At 41.4% G+C, this 21,480-nt stretch overlaps 1 protein-coding gene across 2 annotated transcripts in view; it reads right to left on the bottom strand.

Annotated features, from left to right (window-relative positions):
* Positions 1 to 911: 911 nt before the first annotated feature.
* Positions 912 to 21,480, bottom strand: part of EIF4E3 (eukaryotic translation initiation factor 4E family member 3) — a 62,169-nt gene continuing 41,600 nt past the window's right edge. For both annotated transcript variants that reach the window (XM_070492663.1, XM_044754170.2), the window contains 5 exons: positions 15,552 to 15,646; positions 13,953 to 14,013; positions 11,264 to 11,330; positions 7,721 to 7,876; positions 912 to 2,904 (listed from right to left, as the gene is read on the bottom strand). In XM_070492663.1, the coding sequence (XP_070348764.1) occupies positions 2,858 to 2,904; positions 7,721 to 7,876; positions 11,264 to 11,330; positions 13,953 to 14,013; positions 15,552 to 15,577 (357 nt within the window). In that variant the 5' untranslated portion in view covers positions 15,578 to 15,646 and the 3' untranslated portion in view covers positions 912 to 2,857. The remainder of the gene's footprint in view (positions 2,905 to 7,720; positions 7,877 to 11,263; positions 11,331 to 13,952; positions 14,014 to 15,551; positions 15,647 to 21,480) is intronic.

Raw genomic sequence — 21,480 nt, 5'->3', positions numbered from 1 at the left:
AAGCAGAGAGTTGAGAAGGTGAGAGTCAAGTTAAACCCACTTGAAGGTTGCTGGAGTTGTGTTTTTCTTCTAAGTTTTTTTCTCCGTCAACTGCACCATGAATTTAATAGCCACATTATATTAAATGTACATGTTCACTGTAAACCACACCCCCATTTCCAAAAGGTGGAAAAGTGGGGGAGGGGGAGTTTTAAAATGGAGTAAGTTAGCTCCTCAGAAAGTGCTTAACAAAGAAAATTGAAATCTAGACAAGTTACTTTCAATGGATATTATTCGTCCTTATTTAAGGGATGTGACTTTCCCAATGTGATCAAGCACCTGAGGTCTGACAACCCAGGGAATAATGGGAGGAGAAGCAGCATCCTGGTTTCCATCAGAGTCCCTGGCTCTGCATCACAGACCCCAGGAATGACAAAGACAAGAAGGTGAGCTCTTGGGCTTCTGTATGGCTCTGTGTGTGGAGTACAGGCTCCGTCTGCAAGGACTTGGCTGAAAAAACCCAGATTCTACTTGAAGTTCCCACTTTCCCCAGCTTGGCCGGGATGGGTACGCTGGCCTACCACAAAAGTCACATGCTCCACAAAACATTTCCTTGTATCTCAAGAGTATTAGCTTCTTTAATCCAAGGAGGTAATGAGAGGTTTTTAAACTGATTAAATCAGCTTAGTTCACACAACGTCTCTCATGAACTAAATATTCAATTAAAACAATTTCCAAAGCAAAATCTGACAAAATCCTCTCTTAAAGTAACTTAGATGATAGGTTCTTAACCTAGGCAAATTAAATCCTTCGCACGGTTGGTATTTTCCACAGGGTCAGAAAGAGTTGCACAAGTTCTCTGGGACAAAAATCTACTTTGTGTGTTAAGCCATGTTTCGTGATCATAAGCAATAGAAACTAGAAAACATTAATGTGAGCCTAACATTCCTATTTATTTTATTTATTTCTTTTTACTTCAAAGGCTACATACATGCAAAAGTTGAACATGTCATCACAATGCTTTAAATAAAGTCCAAAAATAAAAATACTTCAAAATCCATTTACTTATGGAAATATATGACAATTATAATGAAGATAAGTCAATTAGATCCTTTTTTCTAATCTATCAGAAAAATACTTATATTATAAAAAAGAATTTTAATTCATGTCCAGAATAATTTTTTAAAATCCTCGATGAATAATTTAAAAACAAGTTGGATGTTAGTACAATGTTTAGAGAAATAAGTTCCAGGCTTTTGAAAAACGGATCTGAAATCCTTATACCTCATTTTGAAATCACTGGAGAAACTCAAGTTTAGAAACAAAGCATTTTTTCAAAACTATGATCATTGTTCTAGTGGTTGATGTGGTTAGTAAGGCAAGGGAAGGGCACAACTTTATAAATAGATATTGTTGAAAGTCCTTTAAAACGTTTGTATGGGAATTTTATTTACAAACACATGTTGGAGGCTTGAAGTAGCCCCACCTTTCTCTGCTGGTCAGTACTGCAAGAGGAGTTACAAATCCTGAGTCCAGTGAAGTTCTGAGTGCCTGGCCCTTCTGTGAAATGTAGAAGCATGCACTAGCTCCTCTGACTCCAGAAACAGCCAGCAGGCGGAAGCATGTTCAAACGGCCCTGCCCTTTTTCAGGTAAAAGCAGGAGGCCTGGCAGAGTGAAGAGAGGGCACAAATGAAGAGAGTGCAATCGGCACATTTTGAGTGAGTCTCAGTGTTCCAGAGGGTGGCCATTTCCTTCTACTAAAACCATTTCTTTATATAACACAATATATCAACAATTCCAAAAGTTAATAGGAACAGAATGCACTCAAAATTCGACTCCTTGAATGTTCACATTCATCCTGGAAATCAGATTTAACCTTCTGCTCCTAAATGAGAAAGGGAGGGGGAAGCTGCCCAGGCGGGAGGACTATTGATTATTGGAAACCGTACAACGTGAGCAGGAAAAGGGGATCATTTAACAAAACGTGTTCGAATTGATTTGGAAAGCCTTAAGCGGCTGGTACACACACTCAAAATTTGGAAGCAGCTTAAATCCATCAATTAAAATATCACCTCCTCTTTAAATCAGAAATATAAGGCTTCCTCTCGGGAGAAATTCTTTGCTACCACTCTACGTCTTCCTTTGAAATGGCCAAATTGAAATTCTAGTTAGAAATATTTCCACAGAGAGTCCGAAGACCTACAGTTCGATTTATATCCTGACAGTCAACTGTGATTATAGTTCATGTCAGGCAACCCAACTATTATTTTCCTTTCATCGCTAAAAAAGTCTTAAAAAGGAAAAATAAAAGATGTGTGTGCTGTCAGTGCAAAATCACATTAAGTATGGTTTTTCTTTTCCCTGGGACAGGAAAAAACAATGCCCAGTGCATAGTATGTAGGAATGTGTCACAACAAATAATCAAAAGACAGGTTTCACCAAGCTAGTATTCCTCCAAGTACAGTGTGCTTTTCAAAAGCAGTATTGTCATGATTATGCATATTCTCATTAACTAGGTACAGCAGAGCTACTTAAAGGGAAACCGATTTCTTGTGCCTCAATGAAAGGGGAGTGTAGAAAACAATAATTAGACTGAATAAGGAATTTAAAAGGGCAAAAAAAAAAAATCAGAATGAAAAGAACAGAGAATTTAGAAAGCTGAAAAAAAAAAAGCAAATAATGTGACGGGAGAAACCCACACGATTTCCCCCACCCCACCTGCCACTTTGAGTCCTAATTGCCCAATCTGCAAGGACAGAAACCCACTCTAAATTGACCAGCATCGGGCTTCGGCAAGTCTTCTCTTCACTCTCCCTCCTGTTAAGACCGTTTCCAAAATCAATCAGCAAAGGACAAAGAATTCTTTACAGAGTGCAATTAGTGTTTTCCACGTCCACCTTCAAAAGCATGATGCTCTTCATGGGCTAAAGGACAGAAAAAAACAAAAAGGAAAAAAAGGAAAGAAAACTTTAAGCAAAGGATGGGGCAACCCTTCTCTAAGGCATCTCATTCACTTTCCCCAAATGTTGGCAAGAACTCAAATACCTTTTTGTGCCAGTAACTGTTAGCTAAGGCGTGCATTTCCTGAGAAACGTAATAATGAAAATTAAAACAAGGAATAAACAAGCAGTGGGCATGCTGCCTGAATCTTCTCGCTGTGCTGGAGAGGATGAGTAATCCCAACAAGCTGATGGAGAGGACATGGGGGGCTGCAAGCAGATGCGGGAGGGGACTATGTGCCCTGCAGAAGGCATGGGGACCTGATAGTACCCAGGACAGGGCTGTTCACAGTCTAGCTTTAAAAATAAAATAAAACAAAAATAAAACAACATAAAGAACACAAGGGTGGCAGCAAGTCTGTTATGTCCCCCGCCACCTCTGAACACCCTCTGTGGAAAATGACGTTTCATTTAATTGATGGGTCTTTTATTTTTCCCAATCATGGGTTTTTTTTTTTTCATCCCTCCTGTCTGGCTTGCAAATGACTAATTATAATTAGGAATTCTAGAATAAAAGATGATGCTATCAAAAATATTTTCCGAAGACTTGAAATTTTATCAAGCGGAAGTGGGAGACGGGAGACCTAGGAAACACATAACGTTTCGTCCAAGGCAAAGGCCAAGTTTGAAAATCCACTTTCTGACTTGGTTGACCATCATCATAAAGCAAGGGCAGATCCTCTTCTCTCAAGGGGAAAAGTTGCTGTGGCTTGGGAATGATAAAGTCAAGGGTGACTCAGGACCCTCTGGGCTTTGTCCCTCCACACCCTAACCCCACAGGCAGAGAAGGATGCCGTTGAAAGGCATCAATGAGCTGGCCCATTTCACCTGTTAAGCCCCTCCCAATTCTGTTTTTTTTTAAAGACTGGCACCTGAGCTAACATCTGTTGCCAATCTTTTTTTTTTTCCTTCTCCCCAAAGCCCCCCAGTACATAGTTGTATGTTCTTTTTTTTTTTTAAAGATTTTATTTTTTTCCTTTTTCTCCCCAAAGCCCCCTGGTACATAGTTGTGTATTCTCCGTTGTGGGTCCTTCCAGTTGCGGCATGTGGGACGCTGCCTCAGTGTGGCTTGATGAGCAGTGCCATGTCCGCACCCAGGATTCAAACCAACGAAACACTGGGCCGCCTGGAGCAGAGCACTCGAACTTAACCACTCGGCCACAGGGCCAGCCCCCATAGTTGTATATTCTATTTGTAGGTCCTTCTGGCTCTGCTATGTGGGACACCGTCTCAGCATGGCTTGATGAGCAGGGCCATGTCTGTGCCCAGGATCTCAACCAGTGAAACCCTGGGCCCCGAAGCGGAGTGTGTGAACTTAACCACATGGCCACAGGGCAGGTGCCTGAATTCTCTGTTTTTCACATGGACTAAATTCTTCAGACTAATATGGAGTAGGGGGTAGTGAACAGGACCATTTTTCCTTCAGGATCATCCTGGATGTCACCTGAGCCTGCCCTTCCCTAGCATAAACAGTGAGAGAAACGCACCTTACCGCTCCCACGGTAACCTCGCGTTGGCCAAATTCCCAAGAGTGCCTTGTAATCCAGACTGATTTAATTGAACATTTATTCATGTAGAACTTCACAAATATTTTACTTTGTATGTTTTGTTTTTTCTTATTAGGAAAGATTTTTAGGGCAGACACCGAAGAAAAACATGGTCTGCTCTGCAATAAAATATACAGTGCTACTGGGTCAAGTGGAGGAGCCACAGACCTCTCAGCAATGTTGGGCTCCAAATTATAAATCAAGAGATATGGACTGTTGGAAGGTTTTTATTACTTCCAAGTGCGAGGGACAGTCTGAGGCGGTCATGGTTGAGACACCGAAGTACTGCCATGTTGATGGGTTGTAGAGATAATAGAACAGAACATTCAGAATTGGGAGAGTTCTGGGAACAGAGGAAGTTCTGTCAGCCTTAGGCTGCCTTGGGAGACAGGGAACACAGAAACGCTTGAAGCCAGGAGTCAGCAAACTTCTTCTGGAAAGGGGCAGAAAGCAAATACTTCAGGCTTTGCGGGCCATGGATCTCTGTCCCAACTATTAACTCTGCCACTGTAATACCAACGCAGCCATAGAGGATGGTACACAAATGGGCTTTGCCAGGCGCCAGTACTCTTTATATACATATGGACAGTGAAATTTGAATTTCATACAGGTTTCAAGTGTTAAAAAAGAGTAGTTCTTCTTTCGATTTTTTCCAACCATTTAAAAATGTAAAAACCTCCTTAGCTGCAGCTCATCCAAAAGCAGGTGGGGGAAGGGGCCGATGTGGCTTGAGGTTCTAAACAATTCTCTGCTCTAAACAATTCTCACATCGGAAAAGACGTTCGTCATTCAGCTGCTCTGAAGAATCTAAGAGAATTTGCGGGGAGGGGGGTCTCTGTACATTGTGAGTTTCTCAGTCAAATAACCAATCTGAATGCAAATCATATCTAACGATCAACAGCCCGTTCCTCACCCACCCTGCTGGAGGCCTTCATGAATACGCCAGGGCTTTCTACATGGAAAATCCGCCCTGTCACCTGGCTCCTGTACACTTGTGAATACTTACAGCAGGATCCTATTAACAAGATGGAGTAAAAGCGTGGACTTGGCCATTTCTAACTCAGCTCACCCTACGACTGTTCTTCATCATTTTGGGAATAAGATTTCTGCCCAAACCTCATTTTTCCAAATCAATTCTGTAGCACGTAGTGTATGACCCTACTGAGTAAAGGACTGCCTGCTTTCTATAAAATAAAGAGAATTGCTTGTTTTTTCCAACTTAGTTTTTCTGAATCATCTTTGAGTTTTTAAATGTTAATTTATGCCATTATGTGGATTTCTGCTGAGACCTGCAGCCAGTTCTGCATCACTCACAAACTTCAGAGTGGCCTCTATCTTTCTGGCGTCTATTCAGCTTGATTCAACCAGCCAGGCTGCAAAGCTCCCCCTTTGTTAGGCTTTTTTCTTGCCCCAGCCATCACGATAGCTAAGCAGTGACTTCTCCTTGTTCAGTCTTACCTGATTATGGCCGCTGCCCTAAAAACCAGCCTAACCACTCTGTGGCCTATTTATCTCATGAAACACTCGTATCATGTCGAACCTGATGCTAACCAACGTGTTCCCTGGAAATTTAATCAAAGAATTTTAGAGTGGAAGGGACCTTGGAGATCACTTAAGACCAACCTCCTCGATATTTACATGAGACAGAGAAAGGATGAGAAGCTGTGACTTGCTCAAGGTCATGCTGTTGAAGTGGGACAAAGGTCCAGAGTGCCTGATTTAATGATTCCAAATTGCTTTTCTCCTCTTTTGAGTCAAATGGGCAGCTGGTTCAAAGGTGAAAAGAATGTTTAAGCCCTGTTCATAAATGGCAACGAAACACACTTCCTTCCAGAAGCAGAGTTTCTGCTGGGGTTAGTCTTGTGGAGTGGAACAAGGAAAAGCCCTTCAGTGACCTTTCAATTAATATCTGCGTTGAAAATACAATTAATGTTCCCTAAGGAATGAAAATTGCATCTACAAATGTGCAATTTACACACTGCACAGCCAATAAGCGACTTCTGCTGCGCCATCTTTCCATCTCTTTTATTGAAACTTTCATTTAAAATTCAACGCCCAGCCTTTCCTGGATATCCGCAGCTCCTGATCAGCCCCGCTGCTTAAACTCTCAATCATTCCGCCTGTGATTACATGATTCCTTCGAGAGAGGCCTTGCTGTTGACATCCTCTATCATACTAAGACAATCATGAAATAAAATCTGATTTTTTTTCTCCTTTTGGCAAAGGGTTGGGAAAAGCAAAAGAATCCTGAAGTGTATTTCAGCAATTCTAAGATGCGTTCCCCCGACCCGCCCAACCCACATTTGAAGATCCCTAGAATCAATATGTGTCATAGTTTGATGGGAAGCCTTTTATTTTTCTTTTTTAGTAATACTAAAATAATACTTATCATCAAGGGCATCTTAGAGTCAATGAAATACAGTAGTTAAAAGAATTGGGTTATTGACTCTCAGCACAGTATGCGAAATAGGAAATGTATCATACGTGTAGGGCTGTCAATCCTTTCCTCTAACTCATTGTTAAAAGTGTAACCTGCTGTTTGATCTACCAAACATTGGTTTAATAGCACTAAGCTGTTTTCATTATGAAAAAGATGACTTTTTCAAAAGAGCACACAAAAGCAATGAACATGAATCATGATGGAAACAATGGTCCACACACCTATTCATACTGTTAACATTTTACCACTAGGCGTGAATGCTCCTCCGCTTCTGTGTCACGGTTGCCCGTAATGAGGAAGTACTAGCATTCCAGTAGCACATTCAATCACGCCTGTGCTCAGAAGGAGTTCCTCCACAAATACAGATGTTACACATTATAAATTCCTATTTATGAAGGGATGATTGAATATCTACCTGCCGCTCACATAATAACATTTTTGTTATTGTTGCTTCCAATAGAAGGCAATTTCTTCTGAGAATGACAAACGTAAGATCAGGTTTAAATTTTTGAAATAACAAATACAATATGTATCTCCTTTTCTGATCCACACGTTTAGGCGAAAATAAAATCTCACTTTAATTTCTGAGACTAAATTGGTTTTTTTTTAAACACTTGAGTGTATCTTATTGAATTATTTTCTGGACTATAGAATTTCAAGTGATTCTGCCTTTACCTCATTTGAAACACAGTTTCTATCTTTAAAAGTATAAGAGAATAAGCTAGAAAGTAATAAGTGGAAATGAAGCACTTACGTTTATAAAATACTGCTTTAAAAGATATGTGGGGCAGAAGTTCATAGATCTTTTCTAAAACGGTCGCTTCACCCACTAAAGAGGCATTTACATTCCAGACTTGGACGACATCTTCTCGGTCTCGAACGCTGACACTGACTCCTATGACTTCGTCATCTGAGGGGAAGGCAGGGAAAAAAGAAATAAGTGACAATTTCAAGTCTGTCTGCGTTGTTTTTTAAGCACTTATCAGTTTATCTGTAAGTTATGGATAAGAAGATAAAAAGGTGGCACGAGAGAACCTGTAATAAATACTGTTTCTAAGGGGAATTGTTGGACAAAAGCAAGTTAGTGGGCAAAAGCTGCAGCAGTCACATTGCATTTATCCAGGGACTTAGATAAACATAGTGTTCCAGCCAAACGATTTTCCAGATAAGTAATTTACCCTTTTTAACATGTTACCAAAGCTTTTTGACTATTTCTTACTGTTTTGTTGCGACTTTTTCTAAAGTGAGTTGCATAATACTTTGCCCTCGAAAGCCAAGTGAACTCACATGAACTTTTCCTCGATGCTTGACTGTCTTTGTTAAGAACAGCGAGTATTTCTCCTGACCTCCTGCCAAGCATTCAGGGATCTTGGGGTGGTTAGTGCTATTTGCCCCACATTAACCGGCCCCAGACAGTGTGTTCTGAGTTGTTCCTTCTGCTTCTTGTGGTTTGCTTGTCTGCTCCTTCCCTGTTAATTCTTCCTGCTCTCTAGTGCTTCCCTCTAGCCATCCTGCTGCTGGTTTTGGGTTTTTTAACTGTGGGCTAGAGAATGAATGACCATCTGTTAGCACTGTGTATACAGCAAGAGTAAATATCTCTTGAGAGTGGCTCTGCTATTACAGTTTTCAGTGAATGGTCATGAAAGCATTTAACTACATCGATTAATGGAGGTCTTTTTCTCTTTTTAAACTAAATTCTGGATGTGGGGCTGCCTTGTAGACATTTGAGAATGGTGGCTGGATAAGTAAGGTTTTGTTGTCCTGTTATATACTCCCTTGCAGCCACTTTGTGTACAGTAATTTATAGCAAAATGATAGGGGTAAAGACTTTTGACTCCTGGTTTACATGTTTAGGACCTATTAATGAGACAGGGTCAGCTCTCTGCACTCGCTTATTCAGCATCAATAAGTCAAATGAGAAAGGTAAACATTATTGAAATTAGAAAATTTTGCTTTCGTTAACATGCTTTGCCTAATTTGTCTAATTTTCTGTAAATCTAAATATTTATGCCATTAGTTTTTCCAATTTTTTTCTGAAGGTTAAAACATTCTAGTATTCAGATACAATTTAAATAATGACATGTTCAATTTACTTAAGGAGTTCATCTTTAGTAAAATAATTCTTCGCTCATCCTTCCTTCCATGCCCTCCCTCCCTCCCTTCTTTTCTTTTTAAATGAATTTGATCCTGGCTAACTGTGTATGAATTGACACTAAATGATTCCATTACATAAGTGTTTGAAAGCAGGAAAAATCAGCCTATGGTGTTGGAAGTTGGGTTGGTGGCCACCTTTGTGGGACGAGAGGACAAGGAAGGATTCTGTGGGGTCAGTGATATTCTGCTCCTTGATCTGGAGGCTTGTTACAGGGATCTGCTTACTTCGTGACTATTTATCAGTCTATACACATCATGGTTTGTGTACTTTTCTGTATATATGTCACATTTAAACAAAAATTTCCAAAGAAATAAATAGTACCTCATCACGGCCATCCATAGGAACTTATTATTCCATCAAGAAATGTCTTTTATGTACAGGTTTCTTATTTTTTCAATTTACACCTTTAAAATATACTTACTAGAGCTTAATGTTAAATTTTATGTGAACATAAAATCAAGTTAAGAGGGAAGGTTTATCGTTCACCACTTTCAAGAATGACCAGGAAGTCACCAGATCAGCCTTTTGGGGAAAAATCGGCCTTCTGCAGTCTTTCGGTTTTGCCCATTTCCACACTGTTGGTCAGAGGGTGCTATAATTGATGGCTGCTAAACATGCTGAACTGTCAGTATTTCAGTTTGGCTTGGCTTCTGGGAACTGGGTGTAGCTCCCAGCCCCGCACTTTCGGAAACGGCATGGTAAAAAGGCTGCAGCTCTCATACAAAGGCAGATCTATCAGCAAGCGTGTAATCTTCATAAGCAGAATCAACAGCAAAACCCTGATTATTTTAGGGTACTGGCAGCATAAGACATTAGAGCTTGGAGGAGCCTCTGTTTAAAGATGGGGGAGTGAGGCCCAGAGAGATTAGTTGACTTGCTTCAAGTGGCAGAGCTGGGTTAATGGAAGAGTTAATGATTAATAGTTAATGGTCCTCTTATTTCCCAAGTCAACCACAGAACAATAGGTCTTCTTTACTCAATCCTGGCTATTTATTATTACTTAGACTATTTTCTCTGGTTCTGGAAACAGGAATAATTCATACAAAAACCTCCTCTCCCAGAGATTTATGTGTTTATAATTATGCCTAGGACGCATTTTTGGCTGCATATCGTGAGGTTGCTTAACTACTCCTTATGAAAACAGAAGGAATCTGTAGTTTTAAGACAATTTCATCTTAACCCAGGTTTTGCCTTAAGTGAATAAAAAGTGGTGTAAGAGGTAAGCAAAACAAAAGTAGAATTTTTGAAATGGCTAGTGAGATGAATCTGAAACTTGCTATGGCACTGGCTAGGCCTATGCGGGCTCCCAAAGAGAGCACCAGCTAAGAAATCTAAGGGCAAATTAATCAATGCCAACTAGTTAAGAAAAAAAAAACTTAACTAAAAGCTGAACAAGAAGAAATGTTACTCTAAATGTTAACCGCAGGAGCATTCAGAAGGAACTACTCAAGAAGAAAAAAAAACTTTAAACAAGCAATTCGATTCTCTTCTTTGAGTGGTTTCATGATAAAAACAATGCAAAATAAAAATGTACTCACGGAGGCTCTCAGAAATCCACTCAGGGTTTGAAAATGGTCTCCAAAGTGTAGTCCTGAAGACCTTATATTTTAGTCTCAATTATGGGGTCACAGGTAATAATGCTGAGCGCATCCCTGCCTACCCTTTATACTTTCTTTGAGGGGGGACCAAGAAAGGGCAGGGGGAAGGGAGTGGTAGGGACAGAAAAGACTGTGCCTACCCAACCAGTAGACACCAAAGGCACTTTCCCCTTCTGGAAGAACTGAAATAGGAAACCTACCACGTATTATGGGAAGAGCCCAACTGATACCAAATTTCCTTTTCTTTCTGCCTATTTATTTTGGACAGCTGGTTATGGCAACTATTAAGATGAGCTACAGGGGAAAACATATATGCATATACACATAAGTACATAAATATAATATACACATGATATACACGTGTACATGCACATATAACAGTAAAGGGCACAATCACATGAGAAAAACCCAGTAACTTCACAGTTATAAAATAACTTCAAAACATGTCAAAAGTCAAACACACAAAAACAAACTTCTGCAAATCACAAGCATGAGCCACACACACGTGAGCAGCGGCACCGACCGGAGCAGTGGGCTTCTTTACCTGCAGCTGCACAGTCTGTGAACTGCTCCCCGATAGTCGCTAACAACAACTCTTTCCAAACTGTGGACTGGCGTGGGAAAAGAACAAAAAACAAAAAACCAAACCAAACAAAAAAAAAAGACACATATGTATTTTTAGACAGTTATCCTCAGGAGCTAAACAAGTCACATTCTCTTTAACTTCACATGCACTTTCCGTGCCCATATTTGGAGCCCGCCCACATCTCCAAATCACAGGCGTAAACACTCACAATAGTGTCACATATTGTATCGTTTTACAAATAACTTTACTCAGATAGATACAAGTGATCCAAAGTCACAGACTCCGTGTCCAAAAAACTTGGTGTCCAAAGTTACAAAGCTAATTTCTAGTGAAACTCCTGATGAAGTTCAGAAGAATGAGGGAAAAATGCATTCAAATGACATAACCTTCTGGTTTCTTTACCACTCACTGCCTGAAAATGTATCAACTGGTTATATTTGAATGCTATTAGTCAAATCCTTCTCTTCAAAACCCTTTCCTCTGTTTTTCTTGCAGTTTATAAGGTACTTCAAGGGTTATACAAGTAAAGAACACTTAAGGAAATTTCGTTTCTTGACTACTAAAGACTTGCAAATTTCCATTCACTTGAGACAGACTGTTTATGATAAGAGACAGAACTTTACGGGTAGACGTATGCAGTTCCCTGGAAGAATTAGTACACACTTTCGTCTACTTCCTACCAGTGAGAAAAACTGGAGACCCTTCTACTTAGGACTACTAATGCCATCCAATGAATAGCCAGCACCAACTCACAGGTTACTGGAGGCCTAAAAGTTCTTCTAGATATTCTCCATCAAAACGTTTTTGGTCCCGTTTATCTTCCTTGCCACAGTTCACAGGCTCTGAACTCTCCCAGAACTGGGTTTGAATTCTGACAGGCTGCTTAGTATCTGTGACCTGGGCAGGTTATCAACCTCTCTGAGCATCAGTTTCCTTAGGTGCAGAGGGAATAATAACAAGGCCGACCTCCCAGGGTTGTTGTGACCATGACATTAGTCAACAAATGCGTTCAAAGGGCTTAGCACTGTGATTGCAACAAAAGGACTCAACATTTAAGATCCATTCCATAAATAGCTGCGTGTTTGCTATATGCCAGGTGCTCAGTACACATTAACTATAATAAGAGTGTTATTACCATGTTCTAAGGAGTTGAAAGCAGCCTAGCTGAATTTTTAACTAAGACGATAGCAGTTAACCATGGTGACCTCTCACTCTCAAGGAGGATTTTCTTTTCTCTTTCCTAGACCTTCCCTTCTGGTCTACTTGTCTGCCATGTAGAGAGCATCCTTTCCACTTTCTCTCTCTCCCATGTGCAGTCTCTTACACGTTAGGGACAAAGCTGAGGGTGGAGAGAGGAAGTTAGGGGAAGGGAAAGTTCCCTGTCTTGTTTTGAATTCAGACAAGGCTGGCCACCAGACTCCCACTTGGTGACGACAGAGTGGGCTGAACTGCTTGGGACGAGGACATTTGTACAGACATGAAAGCACTATTGTTTGTGACTGAATGTGGCCAAGTGGGCTAACAAGGAGAGAAAGGACAAATGTGCCTTTCAGCCACTTTTCATCGAATGCTGACATCACGATTGTTTCTACTAGAATTCAAAGTCTAGTGTGAGTAAATAAAAGACATGAAAAGGAAAGCTTGTTCTTCTTGAAATGAAAAACAACTTACCCCCTCTCCCTCTCTTATATTCTCTGCCTTCCCTCCTGTTTAGAGGGGCAGGAGGAGCTTCCTAGCCCTGCCTGGTTTGTTATTTGCTCCCCCGACATTTTTTATCATATATGCCAAAGAATCGGCAAATCCTGGAGCTACACACCTTGGTGATAGTTTCCATCTTTAACAAATAAATCTGGTCCTATCTTCAGGTTTGTGCTTACAGTGAAATGGCTCCAGCTTAAACCTACGAGTCCCTGGAGACTTTTCAATTCTTTGAGCTTATCCACATGAAAGAAACCAGGAAAAGGTGGCAGTGGGTAGCATTTGCCCTTTCATCCATTTTCAAAGAAGCTTTTTGGTTTCCCGGGGCTTAAGAATAAATCTGAATGTTCATTCTCAGTCAGTACGATGAATTAGACCCCAATCTTGGGAAATCTAGGTTTCTGAGGCTTGCAAAGCTGTGTCCCAGCAGACCATCCCACCAACCAGGTTCTCCTCAGCCCCAGAAGGAGGCCGGGCACAGCCTCCCATGAAACTGAAAAGAATGGTGAGATGCAAGGCCTCCCGAGCATCCCCATTCCCCAAGCCATGGGCATTTTCAGAACTGCTTCTGCCCCCCGGGCAAGAGGGACGGGCCTCGGATGGGAAGGATCCTGCTTCTCACCATGTAACCTATTCCTACAGGTTAGTTATGGCTGGTGAGGAAAAGACTGCCATAAGCAGCTTTTCTGGAAAGTTCCCAGGCATGGAGGTCTTCAGACTATATGATACAGTCATACTCTTAGACCATTTCTATAGAGAAACACAATAATACATTTTCAAGGTGACAGTGTAAGGCAGAAAATCACCAAGGTCAGAACGAAATCTCTCACCTCCGTCCTATTCTGAGACTACAAGGCAGACTGTCTAAAAAGCACAAGATGCTCATCATATGCACTCAACAACAATCCCAAGCTTAGCCAGTCCTTGAAAGGGATCAGAACAAACCTACCGTGCTGTCCTTGGGAACTTTCATCTTCCATACGCCACCCTTTGCATTACTCTCCTCTTCCCTGGATCAAAGACCAACATTTAAAGTTATACCCAACAATTAAGTAGTTCTATAGACATTTAGTTTAATAATAAATGACATTAAAAACAAAAAACAACGGCACATTCGTCAATAAATTCTCCCCCAGTCCTCTTATTGTAAAGAGAAGCAGATGAAAGAAAAAGGAAGGGGGTGGAGATGGGGAGGGAAGGAAGTAGGATTCAGTGGCCACAAGGGCAGGGAAGGTGACGGGACACCAGGTTCTCATCCTCAAGGAGGTGGGGATTAGATTTCTTAGACTTTCTGGGGATGGACAAATTAATACAAGTGCTTCACCTGTGTGAAGGCCTTTCCATTTCACAGGCCTAAGAGGAGACTTGGCCCCTGTAGTAGGCATCGCTGTATTCCCGTTTAGTATCTGCTCCCTTTTCTGGTAAGAACACCCCGATTTCCCTTTAAGGAGCTACTTGTCCCCTACTTTTATGTCAGACCCATTTCGATAGGGTAGATTCCACATCCTAGCTTCAGAGACGGGCTTATGACTCAGGGCTGCCTATAGCACACTGCCTCTTCCTAGTCTTTGTGATTGGCCAGGGAAGGAAAGGCGACCCATGGTGGGCCAATGAGAGGCAGCCCTGGCATTTTATTGGGGCTGGTGAATGCTGACATTGGTAACCTTGTAGGGTGTAAGACTGGGGCTTACGAAAGCCATTTTGCCACCACAAATGGGAGAGCCTGCCTGAACGTTAAACCAACGCAGAGGAAAGCAAAGCCAATCTGATGGAGAGCGTCAGATTCCTACTAACATTTGAGCACCCAGATCTGCCAGAAATCAGCCCTACCAGTGGACGTCTCAGTTGCAGGGGCAAAAAAACTCCATTTTCTCCCTCAGCTTAGGTTTCTGTCATATGCTATCAAGTGAGCCAAGATATATTTCTATTTTATTAAGGAGTAGATAACTTAGGACAGTTGGGGGACATGATATAAGGATTTATTACTAACTTGGACTCCTGCCCCCACCTGCATCACTACACTAAGCTATTACAGGACGCCTTCCCCTAGGCCCTGGGCCATGATCAGTAACACAGACTTTCTATGTGGTCCATGAGACAGATATGTCTGAGGCGATGTGATCTTTGTTCAACCATACAATAGACGTGGACACCACATCTGTTCCCCTCATCTCCCCACCCGCCTATAAGCTTTTTCCCTCCACTGTCCGAGTCATTGTTGAACGAATGAAAGAACCAAAATGAGGCAACACCCCATACAGAGACCTGCATCATACCTCAGTGCGCTAATAATGACTACTTATGTTGAGACTGCAATGGGGTGCTCAGTGGGGGAACACTGAGGCACTGACTCAGCATCCTAGAGCCCAAGGTGAAGGGGGTAGTGGGCAGGGGCTTATTTCATAATTAAGTAATAGCTAAAATTACTCTCCAACATCACTGGGAGAAAATTACTTTGGCATTCCAATTTGGCATGAAGTAAATATTTTAAGGGGTTCTCAGCCATATCCTTCCAACCTTTACCTCAAATTACATGTTAGACACTTACCAAAGCGGTCGCCTCTCTCCTCTCATTAAATGATAACTACATCTCAAAGGCAGGCTAGTCACAGGAGGAATATTATTGTACACACTCCAGAATATCTTTAAAAGAAAAACACTTTGTTTAATACACCCAGTATTGATTTACTATGCCACTAGATTATAAAATTAATGCATTAAAGAAAAAAATCAGATTCTCATTAAGTCCGATCCATTATAAATAGATTTTTCTCAGTATTCTTCCTAATTTTCTGCTAGAAAATGTAACATAACATTAAAGAATGTTCCTTGCTGAAGTCGGGCCAAGTTCTACACTTCAGGAAGCTATGGTTGTTAAGCAAACATTCCTATGCAAAGTATCTCCACATAAAACTGGGAAAGGATCTTGCTAATGATTTTTCTGACAGGTAGATGGCATCTAATAAAGCCTGCAGTGCAGGATATATGTACTGAACCATATTTCCTTATTACACAGACTCTGTCTCCTGTCTAAGCCTAGAAGGAGTCTGTTACCCTTCGGATTGGGGGACAGGGTATAGAGGAGGAGGAAAAGAGGAATCACCTTAGATGTTCTATCCTCCTTCCTTTCCCCTCCTAGATGGAACAGCGAACAGCTCAGGTGCTGAAGTAACAAGTTGCCTAAGATTCATGGTGCTACAGACTGCATGCTTGTGTCCTCCCCAAATTCATATATTGAAACCCTAACCCCCAACGGGATGGTATTGGGAGGAAGGGCCTTTGGGAGGTAAATAGGTCATAAAGATGGAGCCCCGTGATGGGATTAGTGTCCCTATAGGAAGAGGAAGAGAGCAGCCCTCTCTCTCTTCATCATGTGAGGATACAATGAGAAGGTGGCTGTGTGTCTGCAAGCCAGGAAGAAGGCCTTCACCAGAACCCAAGCAGGTTGGCACCCTGATCTTTGACTTCCAGACTTTAGAACTGTAAGAAATCAATGTCTGTTGTTTAAGCCATTCAGTCTATGGTATTCTGTTACAGCAGCCAGAACCAACCAAGGCACAGGGTGGCTGATAGATAGAAACAGTTATGTAAAAACAATAGAGTAACAGTAACAGCAATAATAGTAATAGTCCAGGCTTTGGTCTACGAACTTTTACATGTTTATGTAAAGTGTCCTAATGACAACCTCATTAGGAGGTTCAATTATTATCCTCGTTTTATAAATAAGGAAACTGAGGCACAGAGACTAACCTGTCCAAGCATGACTATTTGGTATCACCTTTAGCATAAGGATGAAGATGGAGTTTACAAAAAAGAAAACCCTTCCCCATTTGTTTGGAATGGGCCATGGAATTGCTACACTATAATCTATATGCATAGAATTACTGCACAAATGAGAAATATCATGCCATGCGTAAGGTGAGTAAAGGGGGATTGTCTGGGTCTCCCAGTGGATCTGGGGAGACAGCACAAGCAATAGAACAATGAGAAAAATGAATCTGAGGGCATCATGAATGGAGTAGCATTGGTGGAATGAAATTTTACCTATCTTGAGTGACGACCCTTATGGGATGTTCGAGCCTGTCTGTGTAAAAATTAAAGCTGAAGTAATTGCAAGGGCAGCAACAATAAATGGTAAGATAACATTGAAAGCAAAAAACTACATGTCAGTTGATTTATTAACTAGAAATACCTTGGATCCCTTCTTCTAAAATGGTGCTAATGTAGGGAGTAGCTGAAAAGAGATTTGAAGTAACAGTAAGTCTTCAAATAGTATCTGTCCTTATGGAGGACCCTATAAATGGTTTGCTCTTGGGTGCTAAGAATAAGATTACACTAATATTTCATTTTGTTTGTGCACATGACTATGTGGAGCTGGAATCTGAAGCCAGGCAGCTTAATTCCAAAACCTGTGTCTTAACCACTAAGCTATTTCCTTTGAAGATGGTACAATGTCTTAGGCACATCTTTCTCCAGTCTTGGAAGCCATGGACCAGGTCATGGAGTCACAGAATGAGGGAATGTTTGAAGATCTTTTCCCACCAGAAGACGCTCTTAACCACATCCAGTATGGTAGCTTGCCTTAGCTCTAGCATGGGACTCTAGCTATGATGTGGTAATGACCTGTGAGGAATATATAAACAAGATTATGCTAAACTAAAAATCCCTACCTTAGGTAAAACCAAGAGGACTTTGGTGCTGACAAACTTCAAGTCTCCTAAAAGGCATCCCAAACCAGAGCACCTGCCCTCACACCCCTGCCAAAGTTCTCAAATCCTGACTTTTTGCCTGGTGTTTGAAGCACCTTGAAAAAACAACAAAATGCTTCTCCTGTTCCAAAGGTAAGAACAACACTGCAAGGATCGTGCTAAGGTTTGTAGCTTTAGAAGCTTCTCTTAAAAACAAGAAGAGACAACTGATTTTGTTAGTCTTGGCAAATGTGACAGGAGGAGATTACAGCCCAAGAAGATACAACGATAGACTTCACTCTGACAACGTCCTTACTGAAGCACCTATCTACCCATTTGTGCAAGAACACAAAGTGGGAACAAAACGTCTGGTGACACCATGGAAAAGAGTCCCATTAAAGAAGTAAGTGGCATTAAATCGGTCTGTTTCCTTCTTGCAAACCTCAACCAACATGTGGAATATTTGTTAGGTATGTATGACAGGGAAATATCTTAAGGAAGGAACCGAGCACTACACAGCTCCTTGGAACCCTGGACTTGGAAGTGAAAGGGCTGTTTCCCTGGAAGCCTAATAATTCTTGATCATATTCTCTGTAACACATTTTAATTTTAGTTGAAACACCTAAATTTTACTATAGATAGAGCCTTGCAAGTAGATTTCAAAATCCATTAGATTTATAATTAATTGTATTTGGCCTGCGAACAGTAGATTGTAGTAAAAGCAAAACCAAGCACAATATTTATTAATAATGGTTCAGGGCTTTTTTCAAAAGCCTTAATGGTAACCCAAGGACAAGGAGAGGTGTAAGTGTTGGGCACCACTCATTCAGACAACATTTGTGGACAGCAATTAGGGGCAGAGCAATGTGACCAGTCCTCAGGGAACTGAGCGGAATGTATGAGGGGCACCCTTTGCCCATGGAGTCCTCTCCTTGTTGGGTAAGTTCTCGAGCATCATTCTGGCACCTCCCCTTGAAGAACTGAGGGAGGGCTGATGGTTGTCCAATGGAGTCTACCTGGATTTAAGACCAAGCTTCTCAGGATAACCTTCACAGGCCACATAGCCCTTGAAATGCAAGTTTCCTTCTCTGTAGAATGGGTCTGATACAGATATTTCATTGGATAATCTAATGATTAAAGGCGAAGGGAAAGTGCATGGTAGGCCTAATGTAAGGAAGCGAGGTGTGCAATGGTGACCACGTGATAAATCCCAAATCTACCAGTTCTGATTGGAGCAATTATGCCTCATCGGACAGTCTTCTGCCCAGTAGATAATCATTCATTACCAGGAAAACTGGCAAATTTCCTCAAATTTCCTCAATTTTCTATTGGAATTTTCTGAAGAAAATAAAAGAGAACATACTTGAGAAGAAAAAATGCCATGTGGTGACAGACAACAAACAAAAACACCCAGCAAATACAACTCCAAAAACCCAGGATGTCCAGCATTTCTTCTGAGGTGCATAGCAGGTGAAGCAGGAGAGTATTTTTGAAATATTAAACAAATATTTTTGTTCATTATGTATTTCTAATTGTCTGGGGCTTGCTTCCCACCAACTGGATCAATGGTATTTAGGAGGAGGGCAGACAGAGCCTGGAACAAAGAAGGCAACTGAAGAGCTTAATGGATGTTTTTAACTCACAGAAGACACAACAGGCTGAAAGCAAACTGCTTCTGATTTGCAAGAGCTGGGTACTTGAGACAGAGATGAGTATTGCTTTGAATTCCAAAAAGCCTTGACGTAAAGTGAGACCAAAGTTTGGAGGACCTATCATAAGAGTACCTAAGATGAAGGACAGGATGTTAGGGCCGTTTCCACCACACAGGAAGTCGATGGATAACAAAGTCTGGGCTGAGGAGCTAAACAGGGTTCAAACTTTGAAAGAACAGGAGAGAGCCCTCCACAAAAGTTTGGGGAAACGGAGCAGAGCAGTGTTTACCCTGCTTTCTGGGTAAAGCCCCCAGGTATCTGTTTCTTTATGGATGTTACTATTTTTAAGGGCACATGTCTTCACAGAACTGAAGTGAAAACCCAAAGAAGTGGTTGGACCGGGAAGCTTCTATGCCACTGTAACAAAGGGTGACAAACTGTGGAGAAGTGACCAAAGTACAAGGGGGTTTGGGTCTCCAGAAGTGGTAAATTGTGGGAAGGAGACCAGGAAATATACGGTAGATAACCATTGTTTAGTAAGGTTTGTTATGCAGGCTCAAGTGATGAGACAGGGGGATACCTTTACAAACGGAAATTTATGCCCTGATTCTAGGCAACTAGGAGCAGGGCAGAGCGCTCCTCCTGTGTCTGCTGTTTCTCAGTTGCCTTCAGCTCAAGATAATCCTTATGCTAAAGGGGCATATTTGGGGATGGCATAACCTGATCTTCTCCAGAAGAGACCCAGTTTTACATTTGAAGTGACTAAATTACTTTTACTTTGCAAGATTTAATCTCCCCCCTCAACACTCACCCCACCCACATAATGGCCTCCACTGCCAGCAGACATAGAGGACCACAGGTAATTTGACTTCAGTTCTATTTCTGCATAACTGGGTTATGACTATACATGCTGATCCCATTATACATGTAATGAATAAATGAAATGATGGATAAAGAATCCTGTTATCCTAGGTATTGAGACTGCGCTAGACAGAACTATGAACCAGACCTTGTTTCAGGTCCTTCTCTCTGTCTTTTCAGTGTGGAGTCTCTCTCTCTCTCTTCCCTCAGACCCCTCCCTTCACCCAAGTGGTTCATTCTAGGTCATTCTATGGGTTGCCCATCTGTGTCCAGGGCAGTGAGTCCTCTGAATCAATCTTTCCATCATTCTCCATTATCAATACTGACCTAAAAAAACCTCTCCTCCTGAAAAGGAGAGCCCCATTTCCCAAGGATTTGGAAAGCAATCTGTTGTCTAACTTAAGGACCTATGACAGCACCACGACTCCACAACCTCGTGATAAGGGATGATGTCTTGATATCATCAGCAGTACACAGGTACAGAAGGAACAGCCTCTTAATTTTAATAGACTGTATATATTTTTTATTAAGACCTTCTGTTTATGATAAACAATGCTGGATATCCATTTACAGAAGAAATATAAAGTTTCTGTTTTATGAAAATTTAAGTAAAAAGCCAATTTATGGGAAATACTGGGTATAGAACACAGTACAAGAGGAACACAGTATGGCAAAATCTTGATGATGATAACACAAATAATTGAGGGGGGATAGAATGCTGGACAGGAAGGAGTTTTCAGGGGGGGAATTTTTGGTCTTGCGGTAGCGAGGCTGAAAGACTCCGGGGACGAGGGAGCCCTCTCTTGCAAAAGATACGGAAAGTAGTTCTTCATTCTCCCACAGGTAAGATCAGGCTTGTTCAGAAGCTGTCTTCTATTCTCTCCTGCATCCATTTAGTACATGAAAACACAGGAGAAATGTGGAAAATTTGGAAATGTTTACAAAAGAGGAAAAGGAATCAATATGTGTCTGAAAAAAAATACACATCTAGACGAAAAATGGAATTTTCCAAGAAAGGCAGGGAAGTAGGAAATAAATTTAACTCCAAGCAGAGAGAATTATTGTTGGCCTGAGGAGGGTGTCCTCAGCAGGGGTCACTGGGCCGTCTGGAGGCACGCACCTCCTCACTCTTCAGTCTGTCCTCATTCAGGGCAGAGTAAGAGAAAGAGAACTGAACTCGAAGTGGAGGGAGTTCTGGTCCCAGAGGCACGGATGACTGTTTGTTCTGGGCCACTAAGCTCTCAGCCTCAGTCTCTCCACCCAATAAATGGGGAAG

Source organism: Equus asinus, chromosome 21, assembly GCF_041296235.1.
Source record: "Equus asinus isolate D_3611 breed Donkey chromosome 21, EquAss-T2T_v2, whole genome shotgun sequence".
NCBI classification, from domain to species: Eukaryota; Metazoa; Chordata; class Mammalia; order Perissodactyla; family Equidae; genus Equus; species Equus asinus.
The sequence above is the reverse complement of the archived record's forward strand: the minus strand, read 5'-3'. Positions and strand labels throughout refer to the sequence as shown.